This window comes from Lissotriton vulgaris, chromosome 2_2, assembly GCF_964263255.1.
Source record: "Lissotriton vulgaris chromosome 2_2, aLisVul1.2, whole genome shotgun sequence".
NCBI classification, from domain to species: Eukaryota; Metazoa; Chordata; class Amphibia; order Caudata; family Salamandridae; genus Lissotriton; species Lissotriton vulgaris.
The window spans coordinates 90,837,404-90,851,735 of record NC_141688.1 but is presented as its reverse complement, the minus strand read 5'-3'; the positions used below and the strand labels follow the sequence as shown (position 1 = coordinate 90,851,735).

General features: G+C 47.7%; 1 protein-coding gene across 1 annotated transcript in view; it reads right to left on the bottom strand.

The window, feature by feature from the left end:
• LOC147729064 (uncharacterized) overlaps positions 1-14,332 on the bottom strand; it is a 274,377-nt gene that overhangs the window by 38,706 nt on the left and 221,339 nt on the right. The window contains exon 25 of the mRNA XM_086959346.1: positions 6,684-6,842. Within this exon, the coding sequence (XP_086815472.1) occupies positions 6,684-6,842 (159 nt within the window). The remainder of the gene's footprint in view (positions 1-6,683; positions 6,843-14,332) is intronic.

Below are 14,332 nucleotides of genomic sequence, written 5' to 3'. Positions count from 1 at the left end.
GTACTGGAGGAGGGGGGATCGGACAGGGGCTGTCTGGCCTCGTTTCCACTCTTTTGCAATCTAAGATGGCCATTTTGATCGGTTCCATGGCCCGGGGCAAGAGAGTCAGAAGCCCGGCTTGGCTAGTTGGAGGGCCGTTGGTTGGATTTCCAATTATGTCTGTAACATGTGGAGACGATGCTTTTTCTAGTTGTGGGCATGCTGGGAACATAGAAAGTCAATCGACCTCCTCCAGGCCTCCAAATCTATTGTAGGTTGAAAGGCCATTCCAGTGTAAAAGAGTACTCTTTTGCCTCATGGGATGGGTGTTCCATGGGTGGTGCTGCACCAAGGACCAGTTATCCGCTTGGGTATGCACTTGGCGTGGGGGATAAAAATAGGATAGCGGCCTTGGTATGACTAAAGAATCTTCACTAGTTGGCCAGGAACAGATATGGTGCGCCGTATGTGGGTCTTCAAAAGTTACAACTACACAGTCCCCTTGCTTAGATTTCTTGGTTGGGCCCACCCAGGGTATTCTACGGACCATCATTACTCGGCTTCTTTTGCCATTGGGAATCGGTCTGTTGACGTTAAGCCAGTGCATAGTTTTATTTTTCAATGACCAGTGGTTTTCGTGTTGGTCAGTGCCAATCACAGGGACGCCTGTCAACACGACCACATAGTCATTGGCCTCTGGTGGAAGGTCTATATAGCCTCCTCTAAAATTTTCTTTTGGACGAGGACCCTGGGTTTCGGCAGGCTGGGGTCTGGCGGATGCTACCAGGTTTGGATTTACTTTTCCAGGCTTAGAGTTCCGTGTGGGAATCTGCGGTTTGGTAGCCTGAGGTTTAGCGGTTATGGAAACTTGATCCACAGCCACAGTCCTCGGCTTAGGAACAGGCCTTACAGCAACAGGTACTGGTGGGGGGTGCTGCTCAGCTTGCAAAACAGGGGCTGGCGAAAGTGGGTCAGATAAGGACACGCCCTGGTTTTCGAGACTTCTCAGGCCAAGAGTGGCCAGAGCAATAATGCTCTTCTCCATCTCGAGTAGATTGTTTTCTATCCTAGACAATCTTAAGTCGAGTGGTGAGAGAAGTTTTTTTAATGTTTCCCAGACTTGATCTATAAATTCCTTATCATTCCTTCCCTGGTCTTGTACCTGCGCCCCCTCGTCTACTGTGGTGGTGTTGGCTGGACCCTCTCCCATACTTTGGCATACTGACTGTGTGCTCGAGGAACCCTCAGGTAAAGCATTACATGCCTGAGTGTTGGTCATTGTGAGCTGCTGGGAGACTGCGACCTTTGCCTTTTTACGAGAGTAGGCTGAGCGTGATTGGCGTTTTCTTTTGGGTTGTGCACCACTAACACGGGAAGTAGTTGGGAATACTTGGGAAAGGGGATTAAGGGTGGGGGTCTGGGCGTGAGAAGGTGCAGCGAAACTTAGCTCTTCTGTAATGCGTGATTGTTCTAAGGGCGGAGTGAGGGTGGAAGTAATCGGGGGCTGGTGTAAATCAACCTGGGTGGTAATACTATTTGGGCGGGCAGGGCGTGCTGGAGTGACAGCAGAGGCTATATGTCCTAGGGATGATTTTTTCGAGAGGGCAATTACCTCGGACAGCCTACGTGCAGCTACCAATTCTAGGGATACCCGGGTTTTAAGTTTAGATATTTCTTCATCGATGGCTATATTTGTGCGGGTGATGAAGTCGTCCATAGGGCCACAGATTTGTGTACCACCTTTGGAGGCTTTGCTACGTGTCATCCTAGTACTCATGGTGCTTACGATGAGATCAGGGTCGTCACTCGACTTACTAACTAGGGAGCTTCCGTTTAAGCTAACCTGTCTCAGCACGATGATACAATAACAAGCAGGTTAGGAGCAATAAGGGGGGTGGGCCAGGGCCGTCCTCTGCCGTCCTCGAACGGCCTCAAACGGCCCGCTCTTAGCCCGGTCTTCGCCCCGGCCGTTGCCCCGCGCGCGTCCCGCGTGCGCGTTGTCCACACAAGCTATGAAGGAAAAACAAGAGGAAGGGGCGGGAAGAGGACCAGCTGCGGCCGATCCACGCCGCTAGGAATGCTGGTCCTCGCAGTCCCGCCTCTACCCCTGTTGACCAGATGACAGCTTGCAAGGGGCGCGTTGGTGCTCAAAGCACGTGAAGAGAGGCAGAAAGGATGTTCCCCAGAGAGAGTCTAAGCCTACGAGCGGCCCCCGCGAAGCGGGGGCCGCGAGGCGTGGCGAAGTGGCCAGACAGCAACAACACAGGAACAGCGCTTCTTTGCAGGAAGGGTTCCAAGGCTCACTCACTCCACACAGATTTTAAAGAGGAGGAGGAGGGGGCGGGAAGAGGACCAGCTGCGGCCGATCCACGCCGCTAGGAATGCTGGTCCTCGCAGTCCCGCCTCTACCCCTGTTGACCAGATGACAGCTTGCAAGGGGCGCGTTGGTGCTCAAAGCACGTGAAGGGAGGCAGAAAGGATGTTCCCCAGAGAGAGTCTAAGCCTACGTGCGGCTCCCGCGAAGCGGGGGCCGCGAGGCGTGGCGAAGTGGCCAGACAGCAACAACACAGGAACAGCGCTTCTTTGCAGGAAGGGTCCCAAGGCTCACTCACTCCACACAGATTTTAAAGAGGAGGAGGAGGGGGCGGGAAGAGGACCAGCTGCGGCCGATCCATGCCGCTAGGAATGCTGGTCCTCGCAGTCCCGCCTCTACCCCTGTTGACCAGATGACAGCTTGCAAGGGGTGCGTTGGTGCTCAAAGCACGTGAAGGGAGGCAGAAAGGATGTTCCCCAGAGAGAGTCTAAGCCTACGAGCGGCACCCGCGAAGCGGGGGCCGCGAGGCGTCGCGAAGTGGCCAGACAGCAACAACACAAGAACAGCGCTTCTTTGCAGGAAGGGTCCCAAGGCTCACTCACTCCACACAGATTTTAAAGAGGAGGAGGAGGGGGCGGGAAGAGGACCAGCTGCGGCCGATCCACGCCGCTAGGAATGCTGGTCCTCGCAGTCCCGCCTCTACCCCTGTTGACCAGATGACAGCTTGCAAGGGGCGCGTTGGTGCTCAAAGCACGTGAAGGGAGGCAGAAAGGATGTTCCCCAGAGAGAGTCTAAGCCTACGAGTGGCACCCGTGAAGCGGGGGCCGCGAGGCGTGGCGAAGTGGCCAGACAGCAACAACACAGGAACAGCGCTTCTTTGCAGGAAGGGTCCCTAAGGTCAATGCACAGTCTAATTTTCCCATTGGGACGCTTGACCACAACCAATGGAGAAACCCACTCCGCAGATTCAACCTCCTCAATTATTCCATCTTTGACCAGTCTATTCAATTCATTTTGAACATCGTTCCTTACCGACACAGGTAAGTGTCTTACCTTGTGAATACATGGAATATGCTGAGTCTTTCAGTTCAATTTTGTGTTCAAAACTGTTAAGAAGACCCACTTTACCGGAGAACACTTCAGGAAAATCTTTATGAATGGTGTTCTTGCATGACTCATCAACTGACAAAACAGGGTCAGCGCTGTTTGGGTTGAGAATTATTCCCAGATCGGCTTGATCGCTCCAGCCAAGAACAGAAGGTCCTTTTTTTGCAATGAAGAGTTTACAACAAGCTTCCCTGTTTTTGAATTTGAATTCTAATTCTAATTCACGTGTTCCTAGAAATTCAATGTTGTTGCCAGTGTAACAAGCAATGATGTTTGACTTCTCTAGCGATGTTCCAATTTTGTCAGTGAGCAATTGTTTCCATACATTCTCATTGATAATCGTGAAAGGGGAGCCAGAATCTGCCATTAAGTTCACAATTACCCCACCCAATTTCACATCACACATGGGTTTCTTTTTTTTAGGGGGTGTAAGCTCCAATACATCATATTCAATGGAGAACACGTAGTTGATGCTATCTGAGTCTGAGTACTCTGAATTTTCTTCTGAAGAGTCACTCTCATCTTGAATGTGTCTGACATGTCTGCTTTGTTTAAAGGATGCCCTATTGCAGGCTTTGGCAATGTGACCTGTCAAGCCACATAACATGCATTTCTGATGTTTTGCTGGGCATTTTGTTGAATCAGCTAAATGGCTAGGAGAACCACATCAATAGCATTTGAGTTCAGGTGGATTTTTGTATTTATTGCTGTGACTTTTCTCATTTTTGTGCCTGGATTTGTAAGGTTCACTTTTCTTGTGATACTCATGAGCAACTTCTTTACTGTTGACCTTTTGTCTTAGTTTGTTTGCATTTCAAGAATGTATAGCTTTAACGACAACTGGCTCATCTAAAACTGCTTTGGCACATCTGCCGGTAAGTTCAGCTTTTTTAACTAGAGCAACAACTTCTTTTAAGGAAGATTCTCCATTAACCCATAGTTTGTCTTGGATGTTAGGGTTGCTCGCATGCATGATGATTTGATCACGGACAAATTCTTCTTCCAATTGACCAAATCTTCAGGTTAAAGCCAAATTGTTCAAGGCCGTCACATAATCATCAATGCTCTCATCTTTGCCCTGTTTTCTTCTTGAAAATTTGTAACGGTCAACACATACTATAGGTGAAAAATGAGCATCCAGGTCATCTAATGCGTGTTGATAAACATCATTGCCTTCTCTTACTTTTTTTTCAATGTTATTGTAAGTCTTGACAACCCCAGGACCTAAGCAGTAAAAGAGCACTTTCTTTTTCTTTTCAGCAGTGAAGTCCTCATCTTCAACAGTTTCTATATAATTAGTGAATTTCTCTTTCCACTCCTTCCATGGCATACAAGGAGCACCTTTGAGAGGTAGGAAAGCTTGTGGTTGCGCAAGATTCAACGAACTAAGGGCACACATTGCAAATTAGCTAAATGAGGAAGACAACAAGTTTCTAGTTTAAAAGCGCAAGCGAAATTCCACGTTGCAGTTGTTACTGGTGTATCAGCACTTGCCACTTGCCTCCAAAGGGTTAATTAGAGAACTTGAGATCCATTCAAATTTAAGCTTCTATTATGACAAGAATATTTCAAAGGCAGGGGGCATCAGCTTAATCATCACTGTATGATTTATTGTGTAAAAGTACAGAATTCTGTTTCAAGTGATGTTGTTTGTTATAAATTTCATTTCAGAAACAGGTTTGCGTGAGAAGAAAACATTTTCGTTTAATTTACATAGGTGTGCACATCACCGTGTATGTGCCGGGTTTGGAAACGAAGTAATTCAATTGCCGAAGAAAATTTCCACAAGATGGCGCCAGACGCTGCGTTCCAGTGACGTGGAACGCGCAGGAGCATGCGCAGAAGGACAAGGCTGCGAGGAGTTTGAGGCGCGAAAACAGCTGATATGAAATGTCACTGCGCACTTCAGAGGATACCAGACACCACTCCCGGAATCATGATACACACGACACACCGCGTGCTCAGGCTCTCATACTTCGCCGTGACACGGCCATTCCACGCACAACAGTAGTACCTCACTACACGATGCCAGGGCAAGGTTAATTGACGGATCGTCATCAACAGCTGAGTCCGGACGGAGACTGTGCACTTCAACACCGGAGGACAGCAGACCCTCAGGGAAATGAAGTGCACAGCAGACGCAGATGCTCCGAACCCCGGTGTTGCAGCAGGGAAGCTTCGAGGACGTTTACACCTCGTTCAGGGTGCCCCGTCGGGCAGTTCACGGAACCCACGTAGGTAGGCAGGTTCAGTATTTCAAGCTGAGTTCCATTTAAGATTCCAACTTGGTTGAAATTAATTAAGTCCGTGGTGAGGGGCTGTAGTTTTACCTCGTCGCCACTTGTTGAAAGTAGATCTCAAGAAACAAGTAGGTAAGTAGAGAATAAGTTTAATCAAATAACAGTCCCACACCAGGTGCGGTGCGTGGTCAGGAAGCTCATCATTCATATGACAGTTTGGCAGTTCCTTGGGATGGAGAGAAAGGTGGAACGTTGGGGAACCAATGGGAGGGGGTGAGGTGACAATGGGTGCTCTCGCGCAGGAGAGATAACCTGGGCACAGGGGAGTACAGGATTAAGATATAACACTCTGTCACCCAAAGTGGCTTGTTTGTGCTATGTAAAACACTGAAAATACAAATAAATAACTACATCCAGCAGCCTGCCTAAGCCCCCGCCTGTCAATCCATTTGTCCACCTATCTACCTGTCCACCCAGGCCACTCCTCATAGGCAATGACCATTCACTGCTTCTCTCCTTCTTTCCATTCTCTCCTTTCTACCTCTTCAGACCCTTCATGTAACTCTTTCTTCTTTCTTAATTTTCATCCTTCCTTGTTATTTTCTTTATTCTTCTCTTCTACCTCTCATCCATCCCTTCAAAATTATTTCCCCCTTTGTCTCGCCCTAACACCTTCCCTCACTTTTGTCCTTCCCTTCTACTTTATCCTACATCCATGCCCCACACTTTCTTTACCTTAAAAGAATTGAATATCCAACATCCATGCACTTTGTATTGAATATTAAGATGACAATGTGTTTGTCATAAACTGCTCTTGAAATGCATCTCCAGCAAAACACCACCAATCTCCATCTACTTCCCTATTGGCACATGAATTTAATTGATGAAAAGATTCTGGTTTCTTCAAGAAATCAGATTGTTACTGAATACTACAAGCACTGAACATTCAACAGACAACAAGGGCTAACATTAAAATCTCCCCATAAAGTTTGGAAATCCCAGCATCTTTCAGGAGGTCACTACTGTATTCTGAGCAGACGTACCGTATCCATATTCTCGCCCAGCGCGGTCCTGAGTGCCTGCGTTGCGGCCTCGCCTCCCTCTGGGCCTTGCTTTCTACTCAGCTCCTCTCGCAGGCGCTGACCTTCCGCCTCCAGCTCTGTGTGTTGTTTCTCCTCAGATCCAAGGGCCTCCATCACATTCTGCAAGATCATGGGACATGTTGTCACTGTTAGTGGTAAAGCTATATAGAATTGAGCAGGCCTCACCACTGGTGTCTACAGAGGTCAACCAACTTTATTATTTCTGTTACTTTTATCCCCTTACACATGGTTCTATCATCTAACTCTTACACTAAACTCTAGTCAGATCTACACTCCTTAAGTCAGGGCCTCAAGTGTGTCCAACTACCTCGATTACAACAGGTGTATGCTCATGTTCTAACTAACTTATAAGTACTTCCACTGAAACCCCATCAGCTTGGCTCATTTTAGACTGATTGTATCTCCCCATTGGTCATTAACCCTCCTAAAAGGGAAGTTATTATATTAGTATGCTTGAGTACTTGCATTGGTCCCACTGTGGTAAGCAAGGAGAGTTTAATGAATTGTACAGAGCTCAAAGAGCCTATTACTAACAAAAACACAATTTCCCATAATATATTTCTGACAAACAGCCCTCCCAGAAAAGATAAACCATTCAATTCTACATGGTTATATGTTTATTCTCTTGAAAGAAGTTGGACTGGAGGTTGGGGGTCATTCAGTAAGCTCAAGTGAACCATGAAGCACCCAATCCAGCATCACTGATACTCAAAGACGACTTTTTAACATTATGAAGGCTGCAAAGGTGTGGATTTTCTGTGCGTGAACCCTAGCTTCTCCATTGTTAAGTTTCGGTATGTCCTTCAAACCAGACTACTTTAAAAGTTGTGCAAAATAACATAATATAACATTGTCCTTTCTCGGTTGGATTTTCCCAGCCCTATCAATACTGAAAGCCCCACACCATGATTTGCCTATGAATCTCTTGTTGAAAAAGGTTTTGTGACTTTGTTTAATGAACCACATCTATTGCTTTACCTTGGTTCTATTCAATGGCTTTACAGAAAAACAGCTCTTCTCACGTTCAGTCCTATGTAACCACTGCCAGAACCTGTGAAATGTAAATCTCTGTCCTAATATGCATCCCATAAGCCACACTGGGCTTACCCAGTTTTAGTTCAGCCAGCTCTAGCCACGCTAAAAATGAACTTCCATCTACCTCTGCTCTGTTTTATAAATGAGTCGTTAAGTTACAAATATTTAGATTTGTTTCCAACATCCTACTGCATACACGTTTCTTTCCCTATTTTTACTCCACGGGACAATTACCAGCCGGTGGTCCCCACTGCCAGGCCACATCCACCCCTTCAAAGTACCACCCTCCACAACCCTCCATTACTTTCACCCAACACCCTTCCAGCTCCCATTTAGCACCCGCTTGGTGCAGATGGCAAATAGCTGAGCTAATCACACAGAACTAGAAATCTCGCCCAGAAAACAACTGGTCTGCGCATTTATACTAACCCTGGGCGAAGAACTACGCTCCGTTTGCGGAGTTTGCGGAGTTTTGGCAACTCCGCGTTCCGCGGAGTTCGCGTAGCTGCCGATAACTCCGCTATCCGGTGCGGAGCGTAGTTGTCGCGCGCTAAATAACATTGTCGCGCGCTAAATAACATTATCGCGTGCGCGGCAATGGCTTACCTTGGTTCTGCGTTCGCTTTTTCCCGGTCGCGTCTGCCACCATGTTTGTAAACCCTCCCGTGCGACTGTGCGAACGCGATAACGTCATTGGAAGCGCGATAAAGCCATAAGGACGCGCGAACGAGAAGATGAGTTCCCGAACATGTCTTGCACAACGCGACCACGTTAATTGACCCGGAACAGGAAATAAGGGAACGCAAGCAGGCGGGACAAACCTCTGGGGTAATTTAGCGCGCTAGCCATCCCGAGCATGCAGGCAACGCCCCGAACACGCGCACCGCGCTCCCGAAGACGAAAAACGGCGCGCGAACGGGCCCAGCAAGCAACTCCGCATGGTTGCGGAGCTACGCGTAGTTCGCGGAGTGCAACTACGTCTTCGCGTAGCTCCGCGGAGTCCGACTCCGCGAACTACGCCCAGGGTTAATTTATACCCCATTCCGTGTAGGTAACTTATAATAGTAGGATATGCGTGTGGGGATATTGACCGGAAACAATAATCCCAGACACTCAGGATCCGAGCAATTAAATCTGCATTACTTGTAATCGGGGCCTATGTGGCCTAATGTTGCTGATGGCTGTATAGGGAATACATTTTCTTTTTCTTCCCAATGGCACATTTTCGGTACATCACTGGTAGGAATGTGGTTTGAAGCTTAGGAGCATCACTTCAAGTGGCTTCCCTCATCTTGTTACCTGCTACACTCTGAATGAATAAGAGCTAAAACTGCTGCACCTCCCGGTGGTGGCGTGACAAACCCAATGTCACTGGGGACACTTTACACTTCGTATCCAATCAGAAAGAGGTCTGGTGCAGAATCATACCTACGTGAATCTTTTTAATGACGGTGTCAATTTGTTCCACCAATCCACAAGAGGCTTCAGTCCTCACCGCTCTGAATGACATTCGCTAAAAGGTCACCATTCCAAGCAGCGGAGCATAGACTCAGCCAGCTGCTGCGAGAGATCTCAATCGGACTATGTCATGATTACAAACCACGTGTGAACAGGTTAAAAAAAGGTGTGTGGTTTAATCTTGGGTTTGAGATAATGAGAAATAACACCACCTTCAGCCCTCCAGTCTCAACTCACATTCAGAATCTTAATCCCCAAGATATAAGTCATAATGACATAGGTTGTGACTAACATCGTTAACATTCCACTCTATAGAACAGGTAGATAAGACACTACACATAATTTAATTCACAAAACAAAACCACAGGCAGTCCTAAATGTTTCACACATGTATATATATTCTTGATACGTGAAATGTTCTGGTTAAAGCATGTCAGTGAAAACGCCTTCTCACAACCCATCTTATAAACTGGCATTATATTGCCACGTTCCTTTTTAGGTTTTGACTGGCGATGCGGACGTAGTGCGCATGCGCCAAAAAACCTTATGATTTGTGTGTGGGGTCGGGTATCCGCTCCAGTCTCCCATTGGCTAGCTTCATAAATGGAGGCTAGCCATTGGGAGAAGGCTCTGTCCGTCAATCTCGGACCAGATATGGGGGCGTTCCCGAGAATTTTTGGCTTTTGGCGACGTCACGCTACGTCAGCCAAAAGCCGAGAACGCCCCCGAATCTGGTCCGCCATTGACGGCACTCGGCGCCCCCTCCACGAGTCCTGGGAGTGGCCGACTCCTCTCAGGGCGCCCGGTGCAATTTCACAACCGGAGCCTCACAGGAAGGCCAGCGAGCTTAAAGGCTGTACAAACACGGCACCCCAGAGAGAAATATCTTTATAGCGTGTACGATTAATATAATAAGGCAGCAGACGGAGGCCTGGTGACAGTAGGGAGCGCTCAGAGGTTAGTGTAGGGTGTGGCTCTTCAAGACAGAGGGCAGTACACCGGAGCTCGGCCGACTGGCATAGGAAAACAGATGCCGGGTCTGGGGTAATGATGGCATGTAGAGCAAGAAGTGTCTAATGCAGGGAATATTTGAAAAGGGCTTTCGTAGCAGAGTCGCGTAAACTGCACGGGGAGATGGAGGCCTGCGTTCAGAGTCGCAGGGCTTGTTGATCATCATTTGGGGGTTAAATCGCGTCAGAAGCCGCAGTCGGCTCAGTAAGACAGGCTTTTCAAGTTTTAGTCTTGGGAGAGGCCTTGCAATTGAGTAACAAATAATGCGTTCCTGTCTAAAACATGAAGAGCTATTACGTCTGGCCTGAACCCGCGGTAGCTACGAGGTGTGGACAGTTTAGGATTTGGGTTCACTGCTCCATTTGCTGCAGAACACCCACCCCCTCTTAATTACGTGCACCCGTAAACTGGTGCCAGCTTAACCCTGTACTAGACTGAACTGATATGTTGTGCTTTGGGCGTGAAAAAATCTCTTTAATAGTATATTGACGCCAGGGCCTATTTAGGTCGTGGGTCTCGCTGGTAGCCATTGAGACCAAGAGTTACGTAAACTCACCATTGTGTTTTGCTCCAAACAGAGTGACTTCGGCGAAGACCAGATTATTGGTAAGTATAAAGAATTTCCTTTTTTTCATGTGGTGTGTGACGTTTAGAAAGGTGCGTCGTCTTTCCTCTTGATTCTGTCAAGCCTTCCACCCTGCTTCCTGTATCCTCACCCCCATCTTTCTTTCTTCTGCTCTCTGTAGATTGAGTTCACCCCAGACCAGCTCACTGGTAAGTGTTTAGGCTTAGAATGGGGCCCACGTCATCTGATCTGGCATCTTTGTTTCTTTGTGGACCGTGTGATTTAGTTGTGTAGTTGCAGTGCTCCCCATTACACTAACATGATTGAGTTTTCATTCGTCATCCCCTGTCCAGTGCCTGTTTCCGGTGTGCATTTTAACACTTCATAAGTTGATTCTTTCTGTAGTGCATTATGACAACGTAAGATCGCCTTAAGGTGATGATTGAGAGCCCCAGTGGTGGGGACCCCCACACATGTCATGGATGGTTCCGCGGACCGGTCTATCGCTATTGGCCACAGGAGTAAGAATATGGCTGAATTGTTATTTGGCTAGTACATACCCTATAATATAAAGCAACAATGTGATGGGTGGAATGCTTTAACTAACAGCAACTGGTGTCTTGCTTGTGGCACATTTCAGTCCGCTGTTTTTTTTTTTCTTGCCCAGTAAGATATTAGACATAGGCTAGATCTGTGACTTGGTCCTGCTTATATGGAAACTATCTCGACTGAGCTGTTGGGCTAGGTTCACTTCTAGAAGAGAACATAAGCACCCCCAAGCAGTATCCATCCATTGGTCCTCATCTGTGAGATGCAGATTGATTCCAGTGCCACACTGACTGCGGGATCCATGTTTGGGCTTATCTGCCATACCTTGTGTGTCTTACCTCGAAAAAGGTTAATGCGTGACGTGCTTAAATTTATCACAGTCACTGGTAATTACTTTTAGCAAAGGTTAAGTGTTCACCTTTCAACTACTGGTTGCTGCATTTAGATGTTAAACGGGTGTTCGCGTAATTATGCAAAATTACAGCAAAGTTACACTCCAGTGCAGGCATAACCCATCATTTAGTGCCATTTTCTTAGCGCAAAAGGCACCCTTGCATTCAAAATGGGCACTGGGATGCATTTTGCACTAAGAAAATAGCGCTAAATCCAACAGACCACGAAAACCAGCAGTTGCTCTTGCTTCCTAAATTTGTTATTGCTGTAGGATTTTTAAGCCAAATTACTCATGATTATGCAAATGGATTTAATTTTATGTCAGAGTAACACAGAATTACCACAATTACTTCACCTTAGTTAAAATTTTGCCCAAGCCTAGTTAAAATTACAAAATGGTGGGGGGGGGGGATACAGAATATGTTGCATTATTGGGTCAACCCTTCCGAATAAATTGGTTCACCATCACGGTGGGCCTGGTCATTGGTACCCTAAAGCATCAATCTTTTGGTCTATTGACAGGTCTGGCTGTAGATTCAGTGGTTTTAAACCTATTTTTGGGACCCCTTGTCTAATATAGCTGTGAATAAATCCTAGTGGCAATTTTACACCAACGAAAAAACCTAGTGTAAACAATATTTTTACAAAAAGCATGATAATGCCTTATTGAGAGCAGTGTAAATTCCTTGGTTGGGGGGGGGGGCGCAACAGAAAATCTAATTGGTACAAAGCTGGAACCGCAGCCCCATAGCTTGCTCATTGCCCCCGCCCCCATGGAGCAGAGGCCACTTTAGTTGAGGGATAAAATGCCATGACACTGCCCTGATCTGTGGCGATGCTTTGCATCTCCCCACAAACCATGGGGATACTCGGGGTGCAAAGGCCTCCGATACTCTCCCGACTGGTTCTGTGTCAGTCACAGGGTGTTCGCTACAACTCACCCCTTAAGGTACACTTTGGTGCCCTGTGTGGGGATGCTGTATGGCTTTCTTGGGTTTCCCTGTTATGTCCCCGACTGCTCTTTATACTGATCTGAGCTGCATGTTATGGCTTTGAAGCAGTAGTCTAGATGTAAATTCTGACTGGCATTACGTTCTGTTTCTGGGATGCATATGGATTTAGGTGCCTGTTCAAGCCTTGCTCTGGCCATTCACTATCTGTACATGTTGGAGCTAAAGTCGCACATCGGAAAGGTGTGAACCCCAATTCTCTTTTCACATGAAGAAAATAGTTGTTTCCGTAGCCAGATGTGCACATTGTATTAGCCTCTCGCTGCAGATTAGTATCCGAGCCCCTGTGAAGCAACCCTAGTAGGGGATATTAAGTATCGTAGCAAGAACAGAACTTGCTGGTCTTCTTGTGGTGACGGTGTATACCACAGTACACGATGGCACGTCTGTCCAGTGCATACATTGACAGTACCTCGGGCACACAGATGGCACTTTTGTGTTTTTTCATTACAGTGGCGTAACGCAAAATGAGGATCAACCCCCGGATAGCTTGATGAGTGACTCCTTGAGTCTCCACTATCACAAATACTAATTTGCTTTGTGGCTGCCCGGGGCTCCTTAAAGGGTAGGGGGCTACGCCCCTGCCTCGGTACACTGATAGTGCTATGTTGTGTGGAGTGAGCACTTAATTTGCCGTTTATAACAAACTTTGGATGAGTGTCTCGTAGAGTTGCTTGCCCCAGCCCCGTATTGGTCTCCAGCTTTCTCGACTTCAATGCTGAGATTGATATGAGTAGTGCAGTGACAGTTTCCATGGGCTTATCGGTGCAAATAGTCGCATTATGGGAGTGTTCATTGATAGTCGGTCGCCGCTGAGCCTTGATTTGTGGGTGCTTTAACTTCAAGCAGCTCCAACCCTTCATGCTAGGAGTGAACCCGTTTGGTCTGTGTTGGGCTGGCCTTTGAGGGTGTAGCGATCACCTCGCTCGTGGGCCCAGCGTCAGGAGGGGCGGCCAGCCTGAAGAGTCCTGCGGCTAGCGGCAGTCTTCCCCACCTAAGATGGCGGGCCCGGTCCTCTCGGTTTGCTTTCGCTTCCTTATTTGGTGCGACAGGACGCGGCCTGGCGGGGGTGGGAGCATTCCTGTCTGAGAGGCCCTGCATAGCTGGAGGCTGCCCGCCCCGCCCTTCCTGTCTTGTCAGCGGGAGGAGGCGCTCACCGTGCTGCCCGGGGGAGTCCTCTGGCTTGCAGGAGGTCCCTGTTCCTACATATATATGTTAGTTACATTTAAAAAATCTGACCCCTTTGGTCTTGCTTTACGGTTCCCAGGTGGGAGGGCCTATTGTATTTTATGGGCACATTTTGAGACACTTCATCCTTATTTCTTTTCGTTACTCCTCACTTGTTTCTTCCATCTTTCTCCTACGTATCCCAGTTTTCTCCCTTGCCGCTTTTTAGGTTTTGACTGGCGATGCGCACGTAGTGCGCATGCGCCAAAAAACCTTATGATTTGTGTGTGGGGTCGGGTATCCGCCCCAGTCTCCCATTGGCTAGCTCCATAAATAAAGGCTAGCCATTGGGAGAAGGCTCTGTCCGTCAATCTCGGACCAGATTCGGGGGCGTTCCCGAG